Genomic DNA, 12981 nt, shown 5'->3' with positions numbered 1-12981 from the left:
AAGATCTAACAAGGCAATCTTTCTGCCTTGCAGCGAGATAAATGGCTTGCTAACACATAGTGAGCCCTTATTTCTAATGCGATAAGCCTCCATTAATTCGTGTGAGAGCTTTTTACAGTCTGAATAGCAGAATAGTAATTTCAAGAACTGGATAATACCCGCAGCCGCGGCAATGCATAGAAAGATGCGAATGCGCAAAAACCCTTCGAAGAACTGTGGTAATCCCTTAGTCGAATGTTCAAGGATGTTCCCGTCTGATCAATATATTTTGTAGGCTGCACGAAAAAGGAATCGAATAAACAACGTTTTGTGTGCAAGCGATGGACTGCACCCCGTGTTTCCCTTTGCAGTCTCTCCTGTTCAGATACCCCTTGCGAAGAACGCGATTGTTTATCGCTTCACATATTCCCTCCAGCTTATTTTTCCACGAAAAGCCATCCTGACCTGGAACTCAGAAGCCACCTTTTTCAACTTGTGCGAGAAAGAATGGAGGGGATAATGACAACTTTGTTCCACTTTTGCTCATTTAGCTTCTTCCACCCTGGTTGCGCTTAATTAACTTGTTGCAAGATAAAGAAATCACTGAAACTGGATAACCTACCTCATTAAGCCTTGTCACCTGATTCCTCACACTTTCAAGCATAAGGTGAGGGGCAGCTCTTGGTTAGGGCGTCTCTAATTTCGTGAGGGTCAATACTGTGCTTAATAAGTTTTGAATGGCTAGACCTATAATCAAGAAGGAGCTTAGAACTTCTCAGCTGATATTCCTAGCACACGTGATCCCTCATAAAGTAAGTCGGATATCGCAGTACATCTTTTTCTGGAACTTTTAAAGTGAAGTTGAGACCTTGTTCTTGTTCTCTAAATAGCTTCAGTACATCAATGACAGCTCTGCGAAAGTTACATTTATCCACGAAAATCAAATCATAATCCACGTATCTGAAAATTTTAAGATCAAGCCCGCTGAGGTTTTCATAATTTGTTGGTCAATGTAACTAAAGATATTACTGCGCACAGGTGCAACACAGGAACCTATGCAGATGGCAGCATTCTAGACAAGTATTTTACCTTCCCATCAGACCAAAATTCACCTTAACTAGAAATCAAGAAGCTCCAGAAAACTTGCAAGCAGAATTTTACACCTTTCAGCAAATTCCACTTCATCTATTTGATGGTGTATGCTGTCCTTAACAAACTGCAGGACACACACCTGCAGCAAAATATAGTATAGATCTCCTACGTCTATACTAAAGCTTGTGCGTTTCCAATATTATACTCCTGCAGGAAGTGTACAACACTCGGAGAACTGGGAACAAGAAATGGGCCCTTGATTCTCAGCCTGTAAAGGTGTGTCTGCAATTATTAAATAACACGAAGCGACAATTTATACTCCGACGCAACAGTTCTGAAATGGATTCCCCAGCTTGTGTATTTTTTGCACTGAAGTGGGTACGTAAATGAAGACCTTTTTCCGCCTTAACAGCATTTGAGACCGTTGTCAAACCAAACTGATTCAACTTCACGACAGCTCAAGATTTTATGCTAGCTTTAGTGGCATAAATGCATTGAAATTTCTTCCAATGGCTGACACACCCGTCTCTAGAAAAGTGCCTCCCGACATAACAACAATACGACTTTCATTGTCTCCAAGAAACCTCAAAATTTCTGCTCCATATGTTAGCAGAGGTAGAATGCAATCACTGTATATTTGATTGCACACAATGATATATATATATATATATATATATATATATATATATATATATATATATATATATATATATATATATATATATATATATATATATATATATATATACACCCAGCACCTCCATCACTTGCACAGGCGTTTATTAGTCACCGGCATTTGGGACTGAGTCTTAGCGCAGGGCACGGAGTCTCAGCACGGGCGGCATTCACAAGCAAAACAGCTGAAGAGAACGACCCACTATATCGTTGCAATCCTTCTCTACAATATATATAGCTTGTATTCACCATACAAGGAACAATAGATGCCAGATTACATCACTGACCAATTTCTGACTAAAGAAAAGGAATTAATTTTTGATCTTGTACATCTTGTTCTTACTGTACATGTGCCTCGCCTCCATCCAGGTTCCCAACATTTCAAAAGCTTGTTCGTCACCACGTGCAGATACCTTCATGGTATATGTGTTGAAAGCATTTTCAACCTCTGCTTGCCTTTCTGGCATGGAATAAAACAGCCTTTTTCTCTAAACCACTTACTTTTAAACCATTCCGTTTGGTTAATTTATCTAACTTATGCAGAGTTGCATTTGCATCTTCCGTAATTAATTGGCTTTCTTTTCCTACTTGGTTGCCAAAAATATGCCATCATGTCATGCTAATTTGGAAGGTCTTCCGTTAGCAGTGGGTATTGTACTTCAAGACTGTCAGTGCAATATTGCACAAAGAAGCCTATTCTTGGATTCTCAGGTGTCCGCTTGTATGAAGGCAAACTGAATGTCAGTAAATTATTGTTCAGCTTGATATCATAATGCTGCTGCATGGTTGTTATATAATTCTGTAAGAGACTGTTCTTGCCATCATACCAAGAGTGTATTTCAATGGCTATTATTCTCCTTCTCTTGACATCATTTTATGAGGCTCACAGATACGTATTTGTGTCAACAATAAAACCTAACATAAGCTTTTAATTTCGTGCAACATACACTGCATTTAATCAGGTAAACGCTGCAGGTTTTGTCTTTTGGACCAATCCGCTCAGTGGTAGGGGGTCAAGAACACAATTGGGGATGGCTGGACAAGATCTATGGTGTCTGTCCTTTGTTATGCCTCTGACAAGCTTTCGTGGTGGCAAGAAGACATGTCAAACCTCAAGTGATCCTTGCAATTATTGTGCACAGAATTATCAGCGTGATAATATCCTTCATGCTATGAAAAATGCCTCCAGCATGCAGTCTATATGCTTATGCATTTTTGCTTATGGCAACAAAATCCACAATTCTTTGAAGCACGCTCACTCACTGTCTGACGCACAAAATGAAGAAGGCCGCCTTCTCTAAATTAATTAGCAAAAAGAAAGCCACTCTGGAAGCAATTATATACATACACAGCAACATACACCAAAATCTAAAAATGGGGAAGGAAGACCAACTAAACTAACAATAAAAGAAACCAGACACCCAACATGTATAACATATTACTTAAATGTGCACATTCAAGCTGAGTTAAAGAGATAGACGGTTGACTCGTGCCCTCTTGTGCATGCATCTGGATATGTTACGGCTCAGCTACTCTTTTTTTTTTATTGAAGTGTGTATTAGGAGAGGTTGGCGCCTTTATGGTCGCACCGGCTACTCCTTGTCACTTGGAAAAGGAAACAAATTTGCGTAAAAAGGGAGAATAGCGACACGAAATATGGCACTCAGTAGAACACTGGATGAATAAAATATATACAGTCCAACAGTACATCAGTCGCAAAGTTCTGTGCATTAGTTCAGTCCGCGTACGCATATATAAAGTCAGATATATTGTACAGCCAAAACACACAACACATGTAATGCACTGCAAGTACAGAACAGAATTATACATATTGCGTAAAAGTTGCGATCACCACATAAACCAATTATGAACCACGGACAACGCTTGTGTTACTCATCTGATACCTAATATTTTCCCAAAATGCTGGTGTCTGTCCTCTAAAAAACTTTTTCAGAGCAAGAAACCCTCTTTTTTGAAGGCCCGCAGATGGCCATGGGCCAAGTATCTTTTTTAGAGTAAATGGTCTTCTGTCTAATATCAACAAATTTGCTTGCAGTACCCTTCTTTGTGGATCGTATTTCGTGCACTCGAGAAGAAGATGATTCACATCTTCGTCTGGATGGCCACAAGAACACTGCGGACTAGAGAAACGTTTTATCCTGTACAAGAAGTGTTTTGTAAATGCAGTACCAAGAGGCAGGCGGTGTACCAATGTTTCAAATTTCCTGTTGTCTCTTAGATTTTTCGGCATTGATAAGTTTATACATGGGTCTATAAAGTATAACTCCGAGTTTTTAGTTTGCTGATCAAACCAGGTAGTTTTGCTGAGGCGACAAGAAATCTGTCTCAGGAGCAGACGGACTTCACTACGCAACAGAGGAAGATTAGTTGTCTCCGCGTTATTGTGCGCTCGATTCCCAGCTGCGTCCGCTGCAGTATTACCAGGAATATTGCAGTGCCCAGGTATCCACTGGAATGCAATTACGTGGTTCATTGCGCTTGCTTTTGTAAGTTCTTTGAGTGTCTCATACAATAGCGAAGTGTTCAAAGAATTTTTCTTATTGCTCTGTAGTAATATGAGAGCGGCTTGCGAATCGCTAAATATAACCCATTTTTGCGAATGTTTTTCGGATGTTATGAAACGCAAAGCACACAGGATTGCAAACAGTTCTGCCACGGTGGAAGATGTCTCTCGGGATAATTTAAATGTTTGCTCTAGCGCTAACTGTGGAATGACGAATGCTGAAGTCGAGGAATTTTTATGACATGAACCATCTGTGTAAGCGTGGATGTACTGGGGATATAAGGAGTAAACTTGGAAGAGTGCCAGTTGTTGTGCGGCTACTATGAACATGTCTCTCTTAGATATAATCCCTTCAACCAATAATTCTATTTGAGGACATGTTAACATCCAGGGAGGGTAACAAACATCCACTTTGAATAATTCAAATCTTGGTAATAATGCTTTATGTTCTGGAACAACATCGTGAATTTTGCTTCTGTTTCTTTCGGTAAGCGCAAGGTTTAATAGATGCTTCTCGTGTCGTCGTCTTTCTCGAAGCAGTGCCTGCTGCTTGTTCTTCTCCAGTACAGAATAAACGTAAACGCAGCTGCGTCTACGTTCCTTTCTGTGTCTGTGTTCCACAAGTCCTGCTGCCACAATCCTCGATGAATTAACCGACTAGCTCCGTTATAACACCCTTTTGTTATGCATTGCGTTCCATCCAGCAGTTTACATAACGTGCTAGATCACGCTGCGTCGTTCATTCGGCCATACTTTCCCGGCTAAACACGATCGCTAGAAATAAAACGTTTGGATCCTGCATTGGGCAGTGGCTATTCTTTGTTACTGTATATAGACGCAGCACCTGTGTCCTCCGATAGGATTAAATCAGAATACATTTCACTGCAGCATACAGGGCCAATAGCGCCACCAATTGCCGCGACAAGTGGAACAAAAGAAAAGGTGCTTCTCTTTCTTTTTCATTCTGTCGTCACCGCAGTTCTTAAGCATGTCTGGTGAGTGGTATACACAAACATGATTAGGTCCACAGGGTCACCTTCATAAACTTTACATCATAACGCATGAGTTTTTGAACAATCTCATTAGTTGTTCCTGATGCTTCCTCTGTGCTTCTATTAAAGCGTTCCTTATAATATGCAGTGTAATGACAGAAAAATGCGATTGTTTTGCAAACTAGGACGGTTAAAAATTGGTCGATATTAAAGGTAAGAAGACTAAATTACTCGCAAATTATTCGAAAAGTATTCAACATTTAATTCGCTACTGGCACTATTCGATTCCTTTTTGATTCGGTCTCAAAAACTGCTGTTCAAAGACTCACAATACATAGTCATGCTCCAAGAAGCATTGGCTGGTCCTGTGAGCAGCTGAATTTTTTTCATGAATTAAGAATAATTGTCTCGAGCATAAGATAGCTTTCTGTCTACACTTAAGGGATAGTGAAGCTGCCTACAATTGTTAATTAACGATAGTAAAGAATAAAGAAATGAACAAAATTAATTTCGCTCGCAGTATCATCACAAATTTTTCACTTAATGCTCGCGTGAGGATAGTTTCAACGAAAGTTCTCAATAGCAGCTTCATGAAAATTCTATTAAATTCGTAAGAACAGAAGCCAACATCCGATGAATCCCAAATTAGGCCGCCCAAGCTTAATGAAGTTGCTGTATTCAGAACTCATTGTTTTCATGTCAATTTTATACCACGTGAAAGCGTCCACATAGATCATTCCAGTGTTGAGTGGAAGGATCTCTTGCCTTTTGCCTCGAAGCGTGGTAAAGGTATTTTCCCAAAGAACAGCCTCTGCTGACAGGATTTCTTTTTTTTTTCTGGAGAATTTCTCCTGATTTCAGAATTATGCCTCTTTCTGCCCACTTACTCGGCAGGGTCATACATTGTCCTTCATCGTAGATGTAGTGAAGCGTACTCAATAGAAAATATGTTCGTATGAATAATGGGGGATATCCCCATCAGGTAGTTACAAGCACCACGCAGAGACATATGGTTCAAACATGTGTTTATTTTGTGGCTCAGTGAAAAAAAATTGCGTATGTAAAACTTACAAAGAAAGACTGTTGCTTAGAAGGCAGAATTCCGTGATGACAAAAAGGCGCTGCAATAATGGCATAAATAAGGCAATAAGCTCACTTCATCAATCTCAGCACATATGAGACAGCCTTGAATGCCACCGATGAATGACTATACATAAGCTTGCCAATATAGAGCTCAATGTGTAGCCACGTGCTCATAAATGAAAGATCTGTGAGTCGAAAATTTGTTTCGGATCGACTGAAGCAATGGAAACCAGATGCCATTCTGATAAGTCTATAAATACAGCGATGAGCGAAACCCAGACAGCGTACGCGAAGTATGACTCCGAGGCTTGCGAGAAGGCATGACATTAGCATGAAAATATGACATTGTTTGAAGATATTTGCAGTTATTATGCCTAATACTGCTCATCCCATGTCTGAACAAGTAATCACTAAGATCAATTGTAAAAGCGTTATGACTGTTTCACACACATACATACATACAATAAAGGATGTCAAACGCAGCAATAACATCTTCGCAGATCACGCACACAGTGATATTTAGGTCATTCCTGTGCAATAATAAAAATTAATTGTAAGCAGTCGAACACACTTTAGAGCCTAGTAGCAATGTAATATTGCTTGAATTGCAATGAAATAGTCTCAAGACTACTAAGGTTGTCTCATCCAGCATATGGACATGTCACTGAACCAAGAAAGGAGTGAATGCCCTGAAAAAGATGACACACGCGAGTTTTATTTAAGTTTTGTGTTTTCTGACTTGTAAAACGCAAAAGATTCAAATGGTGCAAAACAAAACAATAATAAAAATGTAAAAAAAAGCTACTAACGCTGCCCAAAAACATTCGTCACACGCTCCCACATCACCAGACCTGCTGCTATAGGCCACTATTATACCAGCAGTGAGCCAAAGTTTTGAAGCGTGCTGCGCACTATCGTCTTGAGCTTTCGAGAGCTTTCCCGCATCGGTGGTGCTACATCACGACTGCGATGCTCAGTAACATTTACAGCACTCAAGTAAGTTTTGGTGAAAACACTACGTAAGGCCCCTAAAACCGTTGATGACGAGTGGCAGTGAGCAACCGTGTTTATTATGGCTGATTACATTTACCTTCGAGCAAATGGTACATATTTACGAAGAGTAAACGTTACCACGCTATTGCTTGTTTGACGACACCTGAGAGACACATGTGGAAGACTTCTTTTATCGAGAGTTTTTTCGAGCGGAATCTCAGGTGGTTCCCACAAGAACACGCCCGTGTTATTTTTCCGCGGCACTAACCGGTAAATATGCCTTGTCCCGAAATATTCGCGTACGTATAGCTGCGTATCACATATGTCCTTGCAACTACAAAACACGCCTCCATGCCCATGTGACAAAGACAAATTCACGTAGATAGGACGTCATGGTGCGTTTCTAGTCTACGCGAACAGTCTAACAGGTCTTAGCAAACAAGAGGTGCTTTTTTTTTCATTTGTGCTGCCTTTGCAAGCGATAACACGCCTGAAAGCTACAATTAACGCCGTTTAAATGCACAGGAAACGCGTGTCGATGATAGTTTCCGCTGGTGGCGAACGAAGTTGAAGTCTTCACATTAAGCGAACGCGTGTCTCCTTGCGGACGTCGTTGCATTGTCCCAAAACTTTGCGTTGTGCCTTAAGCCGGCTAAAGAAGCAACACGCCTGTCTCAGAACTGCGTTGGCAGCTGTGCACTTGTATGCAAGGACGGGAGTAGTCCCGCGAACAAGGGGTCGTACGAATTGTGTGGACTCCAACTGCCAAGTAGTGGCGAGCGACCATTAGCTCTTCTTCACACTTTGGTCCACACCGTCCAGAACCGGAACGTCTACATCGTCGCCTAGCGCTGGCGACGGTGACGTCTTCTCAGGCGACGGAGACAGCGCAGTTGGCTGAGGGTGGGGCATCCTGTTTTCAACGTGCATCTTGACGCTCGCGGGGTCCTGGTTGTCAGTGCCCTGCTCGTTCGTGTGCACGGTCGCCCGGAAGCCGTCCTTGTCGGCTACGTAGTGCACGGTGCGCTTCCGGCCGTCCACGTCCTCCACGATGTAGTAGCCGGTGACGCGCCCCGTGTCGTCTTTCGTCTCGTGCCGCGACATCTTACTGCCGAGGCCATCGTACGAAGAGTAGCCGAACGAGTAAGGGTTCACCCGCTGCTGCTCGCCATCCTGTAAATAATTAAGACGGGCAGAATGAGAAGAGAACAAAGGCGAGAGTGAAGACGATGGAAGTTAAACAACGTCACAGCTCCTGGCATCCCAGCTGCAAGTTCTGCTTCTCAACGTTCTCAATTTGATGACTCTGACCGAAATTTATAAACCCACCAAATTCTGTTTGGTTACTCCGTCAAATTGTTGGCCCACCCCAAACAATGCGCGCGCGCGCGCGCGTGCGGGTGTGTGTGTGTGTGCGTGCGTGCGTGCGTGTGTCTGTGTGTGTGTCTGTGTATGTGTGTGTGTCTGTGTGTGCGTGTGCGTGTGCGTGCGTGCGTGCGTGTGTGTGCGTGTGTGCGTGTGTGCGTGTGTGCGTGCGTGCGTGTGTGTGTGTGTGTGTGTGTGTGTGTGTGTGTGTGTGTGTGTGTGTGTGTGTGTGCGTGCGTGCGTGCGTGCGTGCGTGCGTGCGTGTGTGTGTGTGTGTGTGTGTGTGTGTGTGTGTGTGTGTGTGTGTGTGTATGTGTGTGTGTCTGTGTCTGTGTGTGCGTGTGCGTGCGTGCGTGCGTGCGTGCGTGCGTGTGCGTGTGTGCGTGTGTGCGTGTGTGTGTGTGTGTGTGTGTGTGTGTGTGTGTGTGTGTGTGTGTGTGTGTGTGTCATTTTTTTCAGCGCCATCTTTATCATTGTCATCAATCATCATCTACACCACTGATTTAGTCGTGGAATATTCAGGGGGCCGTTGGATTACCTTTAGCACAAGAGCAACTACTGCGGACGCGGCCAGTGAAACTAGAAAGTGGATTTCCACCTAGACAGAGAAACTAAAATCTGTGAGGGTCATTGGTAGAAGACGAAAACAGGTGTATTCCAAACACTTAGCTATGGTGGTCAATTGCAAAGAGTGAGGCTGTAGCGCCTCATTTAAAGACAAAAATTTTGTGTCGTCACGATATTATGACTCCTGTGGTAGTGAAAAGTTTCTTTCTGTAGACTGTTACTAATGCATCTTGCCTTTCTCGCTAACACAAAAACTTATATGAACAGACTGGCACTGTAATTTACCCTGCAAGAGTTGGCAAAAGCAGATCTTCCGATTTCTCTCCGAAAATTCACTACATTGAAGACTCATCACTGAGATTTAAGCAGAGTTATCAATAACTTGTGGCAGTCATTGGTCACACGGCCTTTGAATACTAATGAATGAGAACCCAGGTGTACAGAACAAGATTGTGCATTGTAATGTCACACGGGTCGCCTACAAATGGGTAAGATGGGCCAGTCAGATTTTTAGAAATTTGCATATAGCTCTCAGTCATACCTCATCTCGGCCTCCATCATCACTGACTCCCGCCGAATTCACCCCTCGACGCAGCAACTCTTGACTGGAGATGTCCTGGCCGAGTTTCTGTTCGGGACCTTGCTCAAAAGCCTGCAAATGTGAAGGAACGAAAAAAAAAAAAAGAGAGATCAACTCTCAGCTCTGGCGAGCTCCTCTGGTGGCGGTTGTCTTTTACGTGTTTTCAGCTGAACTGTATACATCATCCACTTACCATGAAACACAGCACAACAATTATCGGTACCTTACTTGAGAATTTCATTCAGGGTGTAGCACCTACACGTAACGGCAAGCATTAACTTGACAAAATTTAATTCTGCAAATATTTATGATAATCGCGATGGAATTATAATTGTCTCGCTCATATTCACGGCTTTTCAATAAAACAAACAATATAAAATGAACTTCCGCCCTATTTACCAAACCTCTCCAAGAACTCTCCCGAATGCTTATAGAAGAAGCAATTCCAATTAAGGTGCCCCAAAATTTGTTGCTAGCTGTATTCTAACACAGCCATCAAAGCACTCATTTCGGTGTTAATAAAGCCCTACAGAATAGCAGGTTTTAACTATCCAACTTCTAGCCCGCCGAGGCATTCAAGGTATCAGCATTCGGAGCAAACGACGATATATGTGGACGCGACGATGATTTTCGGTAAGATAGACACCGCGAAGCCTAGTACTACCACCAACGACCTGATCATGCGGATACAAATGGCGCTGATGGCAGAGACACCAAAGACTTTCTTCTAAAGTTTAATTTCGGAGACATTATTGGTAATATTAGCTTGCGCGTGAAAGAACCTGGAATCGACTAATTACGTCCGCGAACTGCAATAAACTTGATTCTTATGCAACAAACTTATTAACGTCAACATCTTTTCCTTATCTTTTTATAGCGATACCATGTGCCCATGGTGCGACAGTGACAAATAAACCCGTACAATTTCTAACAATAAATATGTGTTTAGGGCAAACAAAAGTAAGCACAGGAATGTGTTCTGCGGTCCTACAGCACTTGTTTCTTCAATACATGGATTATTTGCCTACAAGCGGGCGTATTAAATCTGCTGGCACCAAGCCATCTAGTTCCTCACGAGATTCTTTATTCGTATTGCCCAACCACTTAATGAAGACTTCATATCTGTCCACGGCTCTGATGTATGATGGTTTCGGATGTTATTGGTGCTGCTTTTTTGTCATCAAAATACTGCATATACCCAGGAACGAAACTGACCGAAGAGAATCAGCGCGAAAAGACGTGCGAGAAGAAAAAAGAAAAACGTACATAAGTTCATAGAATTACCTTTAATTCTCTTCCCAGGGCAGAAAAGAAAATTGTGAGCAGGTTCAGAAAGAACTAGCGCATTACAAACAGTATCTCCATCATAGAAACGGTGAGAACTCGTCATAGTATACTTATATAGCGGGAATGGTTTGCGTACTATGCTGAATTGAACGATGACAAATATAAACGTGTTTGAGGTCAATGAAAGTAAACATTTATGGTTGCCTATCATTTTAAATAGATTAGGGGGCATTCTGGGGAACGACAAGGAACGGTGCTGCAAAAAAAGAAAAAGATATGGCTAGTAAATGTTGAGCCCAGAGGAAGATAAAATTTTATACGCTGCAGAAGCACACGACGCTAGTTCTGGTCAAGTAGCTGGGGTTGTTCTTTTGCTCTGTGTCTTTTACGAATTGTTTTTGAGTCTTTTGTTCCAATATCTGTTAACTTTCCAGAGTAATTGCCTATTTCTCTCCATTGTCTCTCTCATGGCCAGGCCTGGAGGCTTCCACCTGGTCGGCTTCCATTCCTTTCTCTGATTTGCCGGTGGAGCTTTTCTTGCGCAGTGGAACGAGCAGCGCACCTATTCCTTTGGTGCCGAGTGATGGCGGAGTGATTCGCATGAAGAATCCCAGGGCAATTTAAACCGAACTGCGAATGGCCAAGGCTAATTTTCAACAAATCACCGAGGTTCGACAGTTTGGCCAAGGGGGCATTCTTTGCTGTTCGTGAGACCAGACTTGCGTTCAAGATTTAGTGAAGTGCAATGTTCTTGCGACACATCCGGTGAGCAGTTTCCTTCCTGATCACCTTGCATGTACCAAAGGCCCAGTCTGCGGTGTCGACATAAGTCTATGTCCCGCAGAAATTTTGGAGATGTTCTCAGTGGCAGGCGTGATTTCAGTGTATCGTTGCAGCCGTGTCATTGATAATAAGCGCGTGCCCATAGAGACAGTCATTTCTACATTTTCTGGAAAGAACCGCCCATCGGAAATCAAGGCATGGCCACTTTGTACCGAGTTGAGCCTCTATCCCCCCGCGTCCTTCAGTGTCTAAAGGGCTGGCGGTTCGGGCACTTCATAAAAGGTTGCATGTCTAACACACGATGCCGGATTTGTGGAGAAGGCCATAATTCAAATGACTGTTCTTGCCGAAATGAGTCCTACGGCCTTTGCAGTGGTTCTCACCCTGCAGATGAGCCTAAATGCCCTGCGAGGTCAAAAGAAGTGCAAATCCTGCAGCTTAAAGTTTTATTACAGAGACAAAAAGATTACCTTGCTGAATTTCTAAAATCATCAATTATTTCCATCATTTGACTTCTTTATGTTAGCTCATCTTATCAAAATTCTTAAAATATTTTCACTGCACTATTAAATCTCAGTTCTTAAGTCCCACGCCCCACTGTTCAAATCTAGTTTTGCTTTAATTTTAACCATACGCAAAGCCGCCTGCTTCTTGACCAATCCTCCATAGTGGGTATGCGCCAGTGTTTTGGAAGCCAAACGAAATGAAACGAAACGAGAAGCCCGAGGAAGGCGAGCGCCCGTAGCAGAAGAAGACGACGAGGCGCGAGACGGCGGCGGGCGCCTGCACGTGGGGTGCGCTCGAACACCGGAAACGGCCAGTCGGTTCCCGGGACATCGCCGCAGCTCTTTCCTCGTCCGTCGGGCTTCCATCCTAGACCGCCGCCACCCGGGGGACCAGCCGCCACCATGCCCGAGGACGACGGCGACGGAAAGAAGGGCGGCAAGGACGACGCAAAGAAGGATAAAGGCAAGGACGACAAGAAGGACAAAGGCAAGGATGACAAGGACAAAGGCAAGGATGACAAGAAGGACAAGGGCAAGGACGACAAGAAGGGCAAG

At 43.1% G+C, this 12981-nt stretch overlaps 1 protein-coding gene across 2 annotated transcripts in view; it reads right to left on the bottom strand.

Annotated features, from left to right (window-relative positions):
• Positions 1-6270: 6270 nt before the first annotated feature.
• LOC126521465 (uncharacterized) overlaps positions 6271-12981 on the bottom strand; it is a 71262-nt gene continuing 64551 nt past the window's right edge. For both annotated transcript variants that reach the window (XM_050170171.3, XM_050170169.3), the window contains exons 9-10: positions 9812-9922; positions 6271-8511 (exon numbers count right to left, since the gene is read on the bottom strand). In XM_050170171.3, coding sequence (XP_050026128.1) covers positions 8125-8511; positions 9812-9922 — 498 coding nt within the window. In that variant the 3' untranslated portion in view covers positions 6271-8124. The remainder of the gene's footprint in view (positions 8512-9811; positions 9923-12981) is intronic.

The sequence above is a fragment of the Dermacentor andersoni genome, chromosome 6 (genome assembly GCF_023375885.2).
Source record: "Dermacentor andersoni chromosome 6, qqDerAnde1_hic_scaffold, whole genome shotgun sequence".
In the NCBI taxonomy this organism is placed as follows: domain Eukaryota; kingdom Metazoa; phylum Arthropoda; class Arachnida; order Ixodida; family Ixodidae; genus Dermacentor; species Dermacentor andersoni.
This window is presented reverse-complemented; position numbering and strand designations above follow the sequence as displayed.